Genomic DNA, 17025 nt, shown 5'->3' with positions numbered 1-17025 from the left:
GCGCCAGTGTACTTGGCCAATTTCCATCACAAACCAATAGTCTAGGTGGTTAATAATCACAGCGTCCTGTTCTGGTCCATTTTGCAACTTTGGCCCCTGTCCACAATGCCGGTGACCACACAGCATCAATCCCTTCTGCCCCGTTCTTTCATGCGTGCTTCCCCATATTTGATGAGTTTTTGGTGCAGATGTGAAACTTTTGTAATAATGCAAAAAAGCTTTGATTCTGAGTATAAAAATGCAATGGCGTTTATTTTTCCTTCCATTTTTTTCAGGCTCCGCATAGTAGCCTGGAAACAGGAACACATGGGCTACTTGCACAGTGAACAAGTCTGTAGGAACCTGTTCACACCACCAAGAAACTTAAAGACACAAAAGAGCATAGTAGAACCAAAAACACTCAGTTTCAAAAAATCATAGTAATCCGCAAGTGCTAGTAAAAAGATGTAAAAACAGGGTATTTGGTTGATGCGTTTTTTGCAAAAAATGTATACTAAGCTGCTCCACCAAACGTCAAGGTATACCCATATCAGAGCAGGACTGATATGGGTATACCTTGACATTTGGTGGAGCAGCTTATTATACATTTTTTGCAAAAAACGTTTCAACCAAATACCCTGTTTTTTACATCTTTTTACTAGCACTTGCGGATTACTGTGATTTTTTGAAACTGAGTGTTTTTGGTTCTACTATGCTCTTTTGTGTCTCCGCATAGAAGCCTGTAGAGAAAACAAGCACCAAAACCACACAGTTCAGCAGCACCTTTAGATGCACAGAGGGCAGAGATGTCATGGAATCACATGCTTGGAATTTTAGGCCATGTTTACATGTAGCGTATTTTCCGCTGCTTTTTTTTTGCACTGAAATTCTGCTGTGTTGAATTGACAAACAAAGTGGATGTGATTTCATGAAAATTTTGCCCCCTGTGATCTAAAGACGGAGCTGAACTCTGCGGTTTTGACGATCCGCACACCTCTAGTCACAACGGTCCCGGATACAGTGGACAATCCCGGATTTGGGTCTATACCCTTTAGTATCGGGTGCATGCTAAATGTCCCTCACTGCCCCCACCCCTCTGACATCTACTCCTGCCAGGGTACAAAGAGATGGTTAATGGGCGTGGATTGGGGTGTGGTCAGGGATGTGGCCAAAATTTGCCATGATGCGCTCATCGCACCGCATACACAGTGGCCCCCGAGGCATGACAGCAGCCCAAAGTCCTGACCCATAGTAAAGAGGCTTGAGATGTAGCATGCTACAGCAAAAAGAAAAGGGCAGGACGGAGAGCGTCGGGGCGGCTGGAGAGGTCAGCGTTGAGGTTTAGTTTTTTTTTTTTGTTGACCTTGTTCCATCTTGTATATAAATTTGGGTTACGGAAAAAATTACAGAACCTATGTAGTATACAGAGGAGAAAATAAGTATTTGATACACTGCCAATTTTGCAAGTTTTCCCACCTACAAAGAATGGAGAGGTCTGTAATTTTCATCATTGGTACACTTCACTTGTGAGAGACAGAATCTAAAAATAAAAAAACAAAAAATATGTATTTTTTTATATTTTAGAAGTTTTAAAAAGTTTTAAAAAGTTCAAGATTTAAAAAAAAAAAAAAAATGTAGCATTTTACTTTTCTGTCGATGCAGCTGTGTGAGGTCTTGATTTTTGCAGGCAAGCTGTAGTTTGATTTTTTTTTTGTACCATTCATGCCATTGATACCGCTGGAGAACATTCAACATTTTTAGTGCCTTATTTGAAAGAAGTTGCTGTGACTAATTCTAGTGTTTTTTCTTTATGACATTTACCATATGGGTTAATTATTTTAATCATATATTTTTTTTAATTCTTGATTTTTGGATTTGGATAAAAAAAAACTTTAATTGTCAGGTCTTTGAAAGAATGGCTTTAATAAATGTGCAACTGATGAGAAATGTGGTGGTTGAAAATCCACTCTGCCAAAAGTCCAAAATACGATCGGAAACCAAATGAAATGTGATTGCGGTTTATTTCGTCAACGCGTTTCGAGGTGTTACAACCTTTTCTCACATTGAACACCTTGAAACGCGTTGACGAAATACTTCATTTGATCTCCGATGGTATTTTTATTCATTTGGCATCTTACCTATTTGGTGGTCCTGCAGCAGCCTTTATGTGCTTTCTAAAAGGAGTTGTCACAACACTACATGGTGCAATCGTTTTTTTTCCACTTGAAAAAGACGTTAGTCCAGTGCTGAAACGCGTTGTGGAAATAAAAACCATTTAACTCATCTTGGTCGTAAGGATTCTTTGTTAAAGCAGCGCAGCCTTATATCGTGTTATCGGCCAAACTGGTCAACCCTACTAGGTGACAGCCCTCTGCTCTCTCTATGCCCTTTGTCCACCGGATAAGACCCTATAGCGCATTTTGTCTCTCTAGTTATTCTATTAAGACACAAATGTGTACAGAGCAGTTGTCACTTACCTCTTGGAAGCGTATATCCTACTTTTACCTTCTATCATCTGCCCTGACTTTTTCCAGAATCTGGTTTGGTTAGTTATCCATGACTTACATGATAGGGGATATCTAGCTAATCAATTGAGCAATGTTCTCATGGAATATTTTCTAGCTCCATTCTTGGAATCATTAGGGTCTCCAGTGGTGGAATCCCAACAACTGGCCAGTTATCACCCGGACACTTTGGGCATAAATATCTCCCAACGAGTAAGTGTAATATCCCTTTTTTAAAAAAAAAAAGTTGATAATTTGGCATAATTTTGGATATCTTGAGCCAAGGGCAAAAGAAAGAAAGGACCCAACTGTGCATGTACGTTATATTGGTTTTACTGAGATATTGAGAAGAAGTATTGTACCCATTGCCAATTTTGAGAAGCATTCCTTAAAATGTTACCTACAGACCAGCAACATGGTCATCTCTGAAAAAATCTTTCCATTGTACCCAGGACACCAAGTAAAGTACACTGAATTGTTTGCACGCCAATAAAGCCTTGAGCGTAGAGTTCCCTCATCGGCTGCTTACTTATGGAAACTTCCATGAAATAACGGAGAAATATGATGGATCGTCCAAATCTGGTGCACAGTAAATCCTCCTCATGTCCTGTCTGTTACTCAGTCTGCAGCTGAATGAATTGTATTTGTGAGTCCCAGCACAGCACTGCAATAGGGAAAGGTCAGAGGCCTGTACTGGGAATTACCTTGACCTTTACGAACACATCCATCACCCAAGCCCCTACACCAGGCATCATCGCTCACACTTTAAAGGTCCTCTCGCCAGTAATCATGGCAAAAATAGATTTCCAGTCCTGAACTGTACTTCAATTCCTTCACCGTATCGGTATAAATCACCGGTCAGTTCGCATTGGTAAATTTCTGCTTTTATGCCCGTCGGCCAAATTATTGGGGAAAAGTTGTTTATTTCTAAATTAAATCAATCAGAAGTTATGAAATCAATAGAAATGTTTGTATACAATTTAATTAAATGGGTTTTCTTATAAATCATTTCATACCAAAAGTGCCAAAATAATTGACGTTTCTATTATGGAAACTGTTGCGGCTACTAATGTGAGCTGCTAGGGGCGGGCTCTAGACCGTATTAGTCACCTTCCCCCTCTGGCAGCTGACAAATATTCTCTTCTCACTTCCTCGGCAAAAGGAGTCTTCTCAGCTTCAATATAATAATTCCACACCCATTAATGGTTCATCGGAAATATATCTTGATAATATGTCATACAGTGGCACTTGGGATGTAACTCATGCTTGCCAACTTTTTACTAGAAAAATCTGGGAGGGGAAGGCAAATTTCGGCTATAGTCACCCCATTCCATGGGAAAATTTGGATGCATCTCGAGAGTAACAATAATGGAATATTATGCTTCAACTTGAGAAACATAACCGCTCAGTGCCCTCAAAGTATGAATAATTGCCAATTATTTGCAAAGCAAAGGATAAAAATAATTAAAAAAAAAATATTTTACAAAAATATACATGTTTGAAATATCTCGGGTGTGAGCTTCGAAAATCCGGAGAGGTATAATCCTCTCAGCCAGAACCGGCTCTGCCCTGCATACATCATTTAAATCATCCGGCAAAAGAAATATGATGTTTCAATCAATCAGTGCCTGGTTAATGATTCAAAGACCTAACGTGTCTTGAACACAAGCTCTCTGGGAATATTACAGAGAATCCATCTCCTTTCAAAAGCTTAAATAGAACTTTATTTCAAACACTCATAAAAAAACTTTAGTCCGGTCTCCCACAAAGCTTAAACAGATGCCCAGAGGGCTCCGCATGTTAAATATTTCGAAGGATTTTCATTTAAGTAACGAGTAGCTCTTTTTCTAGATGTTTTTTTTTTAAAGTTGGCGTATTAATATGCAGAATGGAAACGGTCAGGATTTGGTTCCTTCCAGCAATTTTCCATCTTTATAGTAATTCCCAATTCTGCTCACTCATAGACTTCATGTCGGGGAGGAAGTGGGGGGGGGGGGGTGTAAATACATTTTAAAGGTTTTCAGCCAATGACTATGAAGCTATACTGAGGGATACTGAATATACTATAATTTCCAGGGAACTTGTCCTTTCACACAAAATCTGTAGAAATGCATGCCCTCATTTTCCTGTCTGCATCCCCTCCCCCACAACAAGGTAAAACTGCTTTTGATGCACATACTCATCTGATACGTTTAGGATCTCTCCAAATTTTCATCCTCTGTATTTTTCCATTCACACTGTTTGAGTGTTTTTTTTTAACATTCGGCCAGCACTGTTGGAACTAGAATTTTTTTCCCCTCACTTCCCAGTATGTATTTCTCCTTCCAGTGTTTAATGACTGTCTACATCAACCTGAAAGCTAACCTCTATGTTATGTCTATGTGTCATATCAAAGACAGGACAGCAGGAGCAAAGAAACAAAAAAAACCTCTCCTCTGCCAACTTCCTGTAATCCATCTCAGCATCTCTGTTGCTAAATGTGGATTACACTTTACAACAGGCAGTGGTCAGCAAGATTAACAAAATAAACATACTTTACTTTAAATCTGATCCTTTGTTGAATATCAAATATGATGTAAAATATATTGACCAGGAGATCTAGATGTAGTTTGATTATTCGGTCGTCAAGATTGGTAGTCTTTTAGCGTTACCCAGGGTGCACCACGTGGAGGTAGACTAACACACTTAGTCGCTACTTTGGAGTCTGGCTCCCCAGTCTCCCTTGAAGTGTTGGGGGGGTCTAACAGTCGGCTAAGCTGCCCCCATTTAGTGGCAATGGTCATCATCGATGATAATGACGAGCATCACTCTGCAATTTTCCTGAGTTCTTTAGAACTGTGTCCTTAATTTTACAAATTTTCCAAGATTTTGAAAAATTTAAGGACAATTGCAATGTACAGTATTTGATTAGTAACAAGTCATTTTGCTCATAATTTCTCATATGAATTATATAATTCACTTTTTTGATGCCCAGCACTATCTAGGTATATATGCATGTATAAGCACCACACCTGTATTCTATATAAGTTATGAGAGAACTTACCGGACTGTTATGCATCTCTAGAATCAGTTGCTTCACTCCATACAAAGTAGGGTGAGCCCATGGAGATGGGTCCTGCCAGTGTCTGTTAAGGTCGAACCCCATTAACGAACACCTGTAGCAAAACATAACTGCACATCAGTCTGAGTTTCTCTGGTTTAATATTTACTGTACGGTACAGTCCGTAGAATTCAATAGCCGTGCCTCTCCAGCAGAGAATATTTTATATATGAAAAAAAATGTATTAATTCAAAGGGTAATGCAAAATGATTGACAAGTTAATTAATGCACCATTGTAAAGCTATAAAAAAACACTCCATCAAACACTTTTTGTCTGTAGACTACAACTATTAAATAATAATGTAGGGGTTCTTGTGATGGGACTGTCTATAAAATCTTTAGTTACTATGCCATTTCAAGGATGTCTGACATCTTGATACATAGGACTGCTCTTGATCTGCTTTGACTCATGTGTACTAGCAACAGATAGAGTAGATGACTGTGAGTCTTCAACCTCACAGTGCAGAGTATCAATATATTCTGTGATGCAGATGTGCCTCCTGCTTGTGATATGTTTTTCCCATGTGTGCCCTTACAAGCAGGAGGCAGAGTACATTAACGTGAGGCAGATGGTGTATTCTAGACATTTTGCAAACACAAACAGGATAGACAGTGTCATGGAAGCTGTAATACTGTAGATAATCAGTATACGGATGCGTCTAATAAAACAGAAATGACATGACTTATGCAGCAGGAGGAACACAGAGACACAAGGGAGTGAATTTGGTGACATGAGAGATACCAGCAGGGATTCTATAGCTGATGAGATAGTCCTGTAGTTTGCAAAGACTGGATTTCTGAATGCACAGGAGAGAATGTACCAGTCTAGTTATCAGATTGAAGATCACATGACACAGTTTCCCTAATGAAAGGGTTCAAAATATATAGATTTACTGGAACAAGGATGAAATGAATTAAACTGATAGAATATTGCTAATGAGTAAGCATTATGGGCCACGTTTATTAATCAATTTACATTCAGTTTTCATGTAAAATTAAATGCAATTTGCCCAAAGACTAGCAATTTAGGCACAATTTTCTGCTTTTGCACCATCCCTGCCAAAATTTGTAAAAGTAGGTATAATGTAAAAGGTATAATGTAAAGGGTGTAGTCATCAACTTAAAAAAAGCAACATATTAAGTCTTAGGCCAGAAAATATCACACATTTTGGCACAAATCTACACCTACTCAATGCAGATGTAGACTTTAGTCCAGTCCAAAATACACCAAATGCATCGGTGTTGAAGAACAACTACTGAAGGACCAAAGGAGTAGGAAAGCAAGCCGCACAATCACTTCTTTACAACAACATTTTTTTTCTTTACTTAACATGCATTAAAAAGCATAAAATAGGCTCCCCACTAGGTAGAGACTGACGCGTTTCTGGTGCAAATTATTAAAAAAATCTATTATTCAATCACAAGTTAGTCACATTTAACTCTTTAGTTACATACTACATAATCATAGATCCAACTTCTTTCTATTAACACTTGAATGAAGTCACAACGATTATCAACTAGATATATGCATATGAGATAACAATACGAAAAATTAATGTAATATTGCAAATACTGTATGTAAAGCTAATATTACAAAAATGTAAAGCTCATGTAGCATACCATTCTACCAATTAATAACTAAATGATGAATCATGTTTATAATTCATCCCATTAGTTTTTTTGGTATTAAACTTTAATATGCTTCTCGCAGTAGAATCTGTATCTGCCAATTTCGTGTCTGTAGAAAATGATTAGTTACGGCTGAATATGATGCATCATTTTTGCCAACACAGAATGGATGTTCCGCGAGTATTTTATTTTTGTTTTATAATGATGCAGCCAATTAACACACGTTGCATGCGATGCACTCCGCACAAGACACTACATGGTACATAGAAGTGGTTTTGCTGCTTGCCTTCCTATCGCTATGATGAATGTTGGTGGTCTACAATGGTGCTGGCTCCCACAACTTGGAGGACTGATACTACTTGATCAGCAGAACGTGATAATCCCTACTTGGGTAGTGTATTTTTTCAAATTTACTACAGAACCATATTTGTTGTGCCTTCTCAACGACAGCTATAACTTTGGAGATCCATCCGGGGACTATAGCCAGAGTCCAGACTAGTCCCGCAAGGCACCTGGCTGCGAGATAATTGGAAACCAGACTAAACCTGCACCGCCCCTGGCCAGTTCTTCCTAGTGCTGCTGCAGATGATTGACAGGTGTCTCCCTGTCTGCACATGAGAGAAAGATCTGTCAATCATCTACATCAGAACTGGGAAGAGCCAGCTGGTGGCACTAAGACACTCGACTCATCTTCGACTATGATCTCCGGCTGGCTCTTCCCAGTTCTGGTGCGGCTGATTGACAGGTCTCTCCCTCATGGGAGTATAGGGAGAGACCTATCAATCATCTGCAGACGTGCTGGGAAGAGCCAGCCATGGATCACAGTTCATGACAAGACTAGTCTTGCTGTGTCACCAGCCAGCTCTTCCCAGTGATGCTGCAGTTGTTTGACAAGTCTTTCTCTTGTGTGCACACAGGGAGGAACGTGCCAATCAGCTGCAGAGGTGCTGGGAAGAACTAGCCAGGGATTATAGTTGAAGGACAGACTAGTCTTGCTGTGTCACCAGTCAGCTCAGCTGCAGAGGTGGTGAGAAGAGCTAGCCAGGGATTATAGTTGAAGGACAGACTAGTCTTGCTATGTTACCAGTCGGCTCAGCTGCAGAGGTGCTGGGAAGAACTAGCTAGGGATTATAGTTGAAGGACAGACTAGTCTTGCTGTGTCACCAGTCGGCTCAGTTGCAGAGGTGGTGGATAGATCTTGCCGGGGATTATAGTTGAAGGACAGACTAGTCTTGCTGTGTTACCAGTCGGCTCAGATGCAGAGGTGATGGATAGATCTTGCCGGGGATTATAGTTGAAGGACAGACTAGTCTTGCTGTGTCACCAGTCGGCTCAGTTGCAGCGGTGGTGGATAGATCTTGCCGGGGATTATAGTTGAAGGACAGACTAGTCTTGCTGTGTCACCAGTCGGCTCAGCTGCAGAGGTGGTGAGAAGAGCTGGCAGGGGACAGTGCTTGAATAATCTCATGGTCCCTGGCCAGATCTTCAAAGTTTAACTTCTCTGAAACGCCAGAGAATAATAAACCTGGCTGCAATCATGCTCCTAGGCTGCAATATACGCTGCCTGTGCTTTGGGCAGCATGAATCTCCTGAAATGTTCCCAATTTTTGTCATGTTTTATTCTGTACAGCAGCCAGATTTCAGCTGGGAATCAATGGGGAATTAGTAAATGCAGGTCACATGGAGCTTTTTTTGTTTAGGTCACATTGTGTTTCTAAAATATTAATCATTACAAACATTATTTATCATGCTTGAAATATTGCTACTACTAATATTTGTGCCATCCTTTAGGCTAGTATTATAGTTTTAGCCATCATCATTAGAACAGTATTTTCTAATCCGGCAGGAACAGAAATATTATCATTGATTTAACTTTGTAATATCCGGCAGAACGCACTCTGCCATGTTTTAATATTTAAGTAAACCGCGGAGCTTTTTTTTATAAATAGGCTCAATAATCTCTTTCATCCATCAAGCAAAATATGATGGAGACTTTCTCATGGATTTTTTTTCTTCATTATTTTTCATCTCGTACTCACCATGAAAGCTGAACATTCGGAGTGTCACTTGACACATTGCTGTAATATATCTAGTGATATTTTTTTCATTTGCCAGTTAAGTGGTGTCTTGGAGCTGGAAGACCATGGTTCATGGCTACCATAAAGTGTGTTCTACGGGGCATCTCTTGTGTTTGTGGAGATTCATACCCCATCTTTTATTTTTATAGAAAACATTTTGTCTGATTAGGCGCTGTCACCGCGTGTAGCAGCTTGGCCCCGGCACAAATAAAACAGGAGAAGACCTTTGGATGGATGTGATCCTCTTATTTATGTTTATGGTCAAATAAATCTATAATTACCGGGACCTTCCTCCATATATCGGAACTGCTATTTAATGACAATGAAGTTTTGTTGCCATAGAAATCAGAGCGGAGAAGTTACCTATCATTTCTCATTCCTAGACCTCACACACGCTGAATTATAGCATTACCATAGTAATTGGCAATTAGTCACCATGAAATAAGCAAAAAAATATCTAAAAAAAAAAAAATATGCATCACATTTTCTCATATGAAATGTAAATTACGCTCACACGCTGGCCATTCTCTCAGCAGTCAAACAAAGACCGAGAAGTTGAACAAAGAAAGTGGATTAACCCTTTACAGAGATGGACATGGGAAAATATTAATGGGATCAAAACTTGATCAATAGTGGTCATCTCAATGCAGGTAGACTATAAACTTAGGTGGAGGTGTGCCGACTGTCTGAAAACCCACGGCGAAACTATATCTCTCTAATGGCGTCTCAGCAACAGTTTTCTGAAACCATTTCTTCTTGTTACAGATAAAAAAATTTTTTCCCAAAAGTCATTAAGAACTAAAGTGTGAAGAAGAACAAGGATTTCTCATGGTGATGGTCCGGCCCCCACAGAGCCCTGATCTCACATCATCCAGACTGTCTGGGATCACATCCGACATCCATGAAAGATCTGTGGTTAGTTCTCCAAAATGTTTGTTACTTATTTCAAAAACTGTGAACAAGTGATATAGGTGCAGCTCTTTGATAGTGGTTTGGGTAGGCACAGGCAGTAAGTTCTTATGTTTAAACTAGATGAAGGCCGAATGCTATCGCATCGGGAGGGCGGTAATGTCGCGATGGGGGCAGGCTTTGCAGCGTTGAGAATCTCTCCCCCATGTGCCCACCCACCTATCCACTCTCTCTGTTTCCCTATGTGCTGACTTCTCCCGTCTGCGCTCTCTTCTTTGACCCGTCTACCCCATGTGCTATCCCCCTTGTCTGCTGTCTCTCTACGTCCTGTGCTGTGTTCTCCCCTCAAAGACAGTACTGACATTACAGCAGGAGATTGCAGAGGATACATTTTGTGAGGTAAAATATTGTTTAAAAACAGTCAGTGAAATATTTTACCTGACAAAAGAAATCCTCGGTGATCCCCTGCTGTAATGTCAGTATTGTCTTTTGCTTCCTCCCCTGCCCAGGAGATGCGGTATGCTCGGCACACGGTCAGACACAGACAATTTTTAAAATGAACTTTCGTTCGTGAGAAAACCCCTTTTATGTGACAGGCTTCCTCTGCCTGTAGACACGTCGCGCATCGGACGCCAGGATCAGCCGAATGATTCACTGCGCCTGCGTGGAATTCACGCAGGTGCAGTAAATCAGACCGCTGCCATCTTCGTGCAGTGACATTAAAACTGCGCATTCGCTCCTCCTGTACAAAGATGGCAGTGGTCAGTGAATCATCCTGATGATCCTGACAGCAGCGTGTTTGCGACGGTGCTCCGCTGGTGGTACCGTACAAGAGGCTGCGTACAGCATATACAGTGTGTGTGTGTGTGTGTGTGTGGTGCCGTAGTACGGCATATACAGTGTGTTTTTGTGTGTGGTGCATATGGCGTGTACAGTGTGTGTGTGTGTGTGTGTGTGTGTTGTGCGACGGTGTTTCGCTGGTGGTACCACTCAAGAGGCTAGTACCACCAGCAGTTTCCATATTGAGACACCCATCACTTGGGTGTCCCAATATGGAGGTCGGTGAACTTCCGCCGCTTGGAATTCTGGGACCTGGACACATCTGGACGGACAGGACGTAAAGACATTACAAGGTGAGTATATATTAAGATAGTGAGCGGTTTTTTGACGAGTCCATATGCCATCACTGTTCGTTAAACAAAAACAGCCTTTTCTTGGGATGAAGGTAAAAATAAACAGGAACAGTTCTCTGTATCACAGACACGTGCTCACCCGATTAGAGCAAAGTACTTTCAGTCAGTCTCTTACAACAGAGAACCCAGGGTATCATAGTTTTTTCCTTTCCTCCTTCCACACACACTGACTGGGGCAGCTGAGCTTCCTTAACCCCTTTCTGACCTCGGATGGGATAGTACGTCCGAGGTCAGATCCCCTGCTTTGATGCAGGGCTCCGCGGTGAGCCCGCATCAAAGCCGGGACATGTCAGCTGTTTTGAACAGCTGACATGTGCCCGTAATAGGCGCGGGCAGAATCGCGATCTGCTCGCACCTATTAACTAGTTAAATGCCGCTGTCAAACGCAGACAGCGGCATTTAACTACCGCTTCCGGCCGGGCGGCCGGAAATGACGTCATCGCCGACCCCCGTCACATGATCGGGGGTCGGCGATGCGTCTCCATTGTAACTATAGAGGTCCTAGAGACCTCTATGGTTACTGATCACCGGTGGCTGTGAGCGCCACCATGTGGACGATGCTCACAGCACACCTCCATTTCTGCTACATAGCAGCGATCAGCAGATCGCTGCTATGTAGCAGAGGCGATCGTGCTGTGCCTGCTTCTAGCCTCCCATGGAGGCTATTGAAGCATGGCAAAAGTAAAAAAAAAAAGTTGAAAGAAATGTTAAAAAAATATAAAAGTTTAAATCACCCCCCTTTCACCCCAATCAAAATAAATCAATAAAAAAAATATAAAATCTACGCATATTTGGTATCGCCGTGCTCAGAATCGCCCGATCTATCAACTAAAAAAAAGCATTAACCTGATCGCTAAACAGCGTAGCGGGAAAAAAATTCAAAACGCCAGAATTACGTTTTTTTGGTCGCCGCGACATTGCATTAAAATGCAATAACGGGCGATCAAAAGAACTTATCTGCACCGAAATGCTATCATTAAAAACATCATCTCGGCACGCAAAAAATAAGCCCTCCACCAACCCCAGATCACGAAAAATGGAGACGCTACGGGTATCGGAAAATGGCGCAATTTTTTTTTTGTTTTTTAGCAAAGTTTGGAATTTTTTTTCACCACTTAGGTAAAAAATAACCTAGTCATGTTTGGTGTCTATGAACTCGTACTCACCTGGAGAATCATAATGTCAGGTCATTTTTAGCATTTAGTGAACCTAGCAAAAAAGCCAAACAAAAACCAAGTGTGGGACTGCACTTTTTTTGCAATTTCACCGCACTTGGAATTTTTTTCCCGTTTTCTAGTACACGACATGCTAAAACCAATGATGTCGTTCAAAAGTACAACTCGTCCCGCAAAAAATAAGCCCTCACATGGCCAAATTGACGGAAAATTAAAAAAGTTATGACTTTGGGAAGGAGGGGAGCGAAAAACGAACACGGAAAAACAAAAAATCCCAGGGTCATGAAGGGGTTAAAAAAAACTGTCCAAAGCCTGCAGGTGGCCATACGGGAATGGCCAGTCCCACCCAGCTCTTCTGGCCATTCCTAAAACCCGGACCCAATATCAGTGACCATTAAAAGAACCCTCTCAGCACTATTTGTGCTGGAACCTGCTTTTATGGGGGTCACATTACCGAAACGAACTACACTGTTTGCTATGGAAAGGGCACCATACTGCTTTGGAGCCATAAAAGAGGTATTAAAGTGTATAAAACTTTACTAGGGGCGTTATTTCTGTGTGTGTGCACACAAAGAACTAGAAGTGTTAGTTTTACAGCTCTGGCAGACCGCTATGTCTCGGTGCTCTGTGCACCACAATATGTTTCCTTCTTTCCTGTCCTTCAGAGTTAGGAGGTATGAATATTGGTGTCTTCTTGTGTAGTAGCATAGGTGCCTCTGGGACCCTTCAGGCACCAGCTACTTCTGAACCCTCTACAGCTTGTCCTCAGGGCTAATTTTTCCATTCACTGTTTTCGGCTAAAAATCTTGCATACCACTGGAAGACGGCATGTGAAGGATAGATTTTCGATTCATACATCTCTGCCAAGTAAATCAGACTTAGACATTTAAGCATTACTTATTCATTTGCTATATGCTCTCCTTCCAACGTCTCCCTAACCTTGTCTCATTGTTTTTGTCTACTGTCTCTCTTACAAATGAAAGGCTTCATTGGCAGACTGCTGAGGCTCACAATAAGGCCGATGGATTGATTTTATTTCATGTACATCTGGGAACCATCGTGCCGCGCTCAGTGCTGTGCAGAGGAGGGCGCATGCTAAAATGACACGGATTTGCTTTGAACATTTTTTTTTTTTTTAGAAACCTATTGTAGTGACGTATAGACATTTTTTGTTTCATAATTCAGGAAAAGTAACTCCTATTTCAATGTGATATTGAAAAACATTAGACTCGAACAAAGACGACCCAGGAAAACATACTCAGAAGGGAGGTAAGAACATTTCTAAAACAATCCACAGCGAGGAGATTGGAACAAAACAAAATCCTCTAAACTGCATGCTCGCAAACGCCAGAAGCCTGACAAACAAGATGGAAGAACTAGAAGCAGAAATATCTACAGGTAACTTTGACATAGTGGGAATAACCGAGACATGGTTAGATGAAAGCTATGACTGGGCAGTTAACTTACAGGGTTACAGTCTGTTTAGAAAGGATCGTAAAAATCGGAGAGGAGGAGGGGTTTGTCTCTATGTAAAGTCTTGTCTAAAGTCCACTTTAAGGGAGGATATTAGCGAAGGAAATGAGGATGTCGAGTCCATATGGGTTGAAATTCATGGAGGGAAAAATGGTAACAAAATTCTCATTGGGGTCTGTTACAAACCCCCAAATATAACAGAAAGCATGGAAAGTCTACTTCTAAAGCAGATAGATGAAGCTGCAACCCATAATGAGGTCCTGGTTATGGGGGACTTTAACTACCCGGATATTAACTGGGAAACAGAAACCTGTGAAACCCATAAAGGCAACAGGTTTCTGCTAATAACCAAGAAAAATTATCTTTCACAATTGGTGCAGAATCCAACCAGAGGAGCAGCACTTTTAGACCTAATACTATCTAATAGACCTGACAGAATAACAAATCTGCAGGTGGTTGGGCATTTAGGAAATAGCGACCACAATATTGTGCAGTTTCACCTGTCTTTCACTAGGGGGACTTGTCAGGGAGTCACAAAAACATTGAACTTTAGGAAGGCAAAGTTTGAACAGCTTAGAGATGCCCTTAATCTGGTAGACTGGGACAATATCCTCAGAAATGAGAATACAGATAATAAATGGGAAATGTTTAAGAACATCCTAAATAGGCAGTGTAAGCGGTTTATACCTTGTGGGAATAAAAGGACTAGAAATAGGAAAAACCCAATGTGGCTAAACAAAGAAGTAAGACAGGCAATTAACAGTAAAAAGAAAGCATTTGCACTACTAAAGCAGGATGGCACCATTGAAGCTCTAAAAAACTATAGGGAGAAAAATACTTTATCTAAAAAACTAATTAAAGCTGCCAAAAAGGAAACAGAGAAGCACATTGCTAAGGAGAGTAAAACTAATCCCAAACTGTTCTTCAACTATATCAATAGTAAAAGAATAAAAACTGAAAATGTAGGCCCCTTAAAAAATAGTGAGGAAAGAATGGTTGTAGATGACGAGGAAAAAGCTAACATATTAAACACCTTCTTCTCCACGGTATTCACGGTGGAAAATGAAATGCTAGGTGAAATCCCAAGAAACAATGAAAACCCTATATTAAGGGTCACCAATCTAACCCAAGAAGAGGTGCGAAACCGGCTAAATAAGATTAAAATAGATAAATCTCCGGGTCCGGATGGCATACACCCACGAGTACTAAGAGAACTAAGTAATGTAATAGATAAACCATTATTTCTTATTTTTAGTGACTCTATAGCGACAGGGTCTGTTCCGCAGGACTGGCGCATAGCAAATGTGGTGCCAATATTCAAAAAGGGCTCTAAAAGTGAACCTGGAAATTATAGGCCAGTAAGTCTAACCTCTATTGTTGGTAAAATATTTGAAGGGTTTCTGAGGGATGTTATTCTGGATTATCTCAATGAGAATAACTGTTTAACTCCATATCAGCATGGGTTTATGAGAAATCGCTCCTGTCAAACCAATCTAATCAGTTTTTATGAAGAGGTAAGCTATAGGCTGGACCACGGTGAGTCATTGGACGTGGTATATCTCGATTTTTCCAAAGCGTTTGATACCGTGCCGCACAAGAGGTTGGTACACAAAATGAGAATGCTTGGTCTGGGGGAAAATGTGTGTAAATGGGTTAGTAACTGGCTTAGTGATAGAAAGCAGAGGGTGGTTATAAATGGTATAGTCTCTAACTGGGTCGCTGTGACCAGTGGGGTACCGCAGGGGTCAGTATTGGGACCTGTTCTCTTCAACATATTCATTAATGATCTGGTAGAAGGTTTACACAGTAAAATATCGATATTTGCAGATGATACAAAACTATGTAAAGCAGTTAATACAAGAGAAGATAGTATTCTGCTACAGATGGATCTGGATAAGTTGGAAACTTGGGCTGAAAGGTGGCAGATGAGGTTTAACAATGATAAATGTAAGGTTATACACATGGGAAGAGGGAATCAATATCACCATTACACACTGAACGGGAAACCACTGGGTAAATCTGACAGGGAGAAGGACTTGGGGATCCTAGTTAATGATAAACTTACCTGGAGCAGCCAGTGCCAGGCAGCAGCTGCCAAGGCAAACAGGATCATGGGGTGCATTAAAAGAGGTCTGGATACACATGATGAGAGCATTATACTGCCTCTGTACAAATCCCTAGTTAGACCGCACATGGAGTACTGTGTCCAGTTTTGGGCTCCGGTGCTCAGGAAGGATATAATGGAACTAGAGAGAGTACAAAGGAGGGCAACAAAATTAATAAAGGGGATGGGAGAACTACAATACCCAGATAGATTAGCGAAATTAGGATTATTTAGTCTAGAAAAAAGACGACTGAGGGGCGATCTAATAACCATGTATAAGTATATAAGGGGACAATACAAATATCTCGCTGAGGATCTGTTTATACCAAGGAAGGTGACGGGCACAAGGGGGCATTCTTTGCGTCTGGAGGAGAGAAGGTTTTTCCACCAACATAGAAGAGGATTCTTTACTGTTAGGGCAGTGAGAATCTGGAATTGCTTGCCTGAGGAGGTGGTGATGGCGAACTCAGTCGAGGGGTTCAAGAGAGGCCTGGATGTCTTCCTGGAGCAGAACAATATTGTATCATACAATTATTAGGTTCTGTAGAAGGACGTAGATCTGGGTATTTATTATGATGGAATATAGGCTGAACTGGATGGACAAATGTCTTTTTTCGGCCTTACTAACTATGTTACTATGTTACTATGTTACTATGATATATAGGACTGCTCAAAAGTTTTAGGCAGGTGTGAAAAAACACGAAGCAAAGTAAGAATACTCTAAAAAAATAGAATCCTCAATAGTTTAGTTTATCGATCCACAAAATGCAAAGTGAATGAAGAAAAGTGAAATCTAAGTGGGGCTTAGTGGGTCCAACTTCACAAAGTGAGTCTAATGCTGTCCAATCCAAAATGCTTCCAAAAAATAAAATTGCATAAAA

The 17025-nt window shown here is 40.9% G+C and overlaps 1 protein-coding gene across 2 annotated transcripts in view; it reads right to left on the bottom strand.

Annotated features, from left to right (window-relative positions):
- The window catches only part of AGBL4 (AGBL carboxypeptidase 4), a 1562854-nt gene that overhangs the window by 220300 nt on the left and 1325529 nt on the right, over positions 1–17025 (bottom strand). For both annotated transcript variants that reach the window (XM_069737949.1, XM_069737950.1), the window contains exon 9: positions 5527–5638. In XM_069737949.1, the coding sequence (XP_069594050.1) occupies positions 5527–5638 (112 nt within the window). The remainder of the gene's footprint in view (positions 1–5526; positions 5639–17025) is intronic.

Source organism: Ranitomeya imitator, chromosome 8, assembly GCF_032444005.1.
Source record: "Ranitomeya imitator isolate aRanImi1 chromosome 8, aRanImi1.pri, whole genome shotgun sequence".
NCBI classification, from domain to species: domain Eukaryota; kingdom Metazoa; phylum Chordata; class Amphibia; order Anura; family Dendrobatidae; genus Ranitomeya; species Ranitomeya imitator.
The sequence above is the reverse complement of the archived record's forward strand: the minus strand, read 5'-3'. Positions and strand labels throughout refer to the sequence as shown.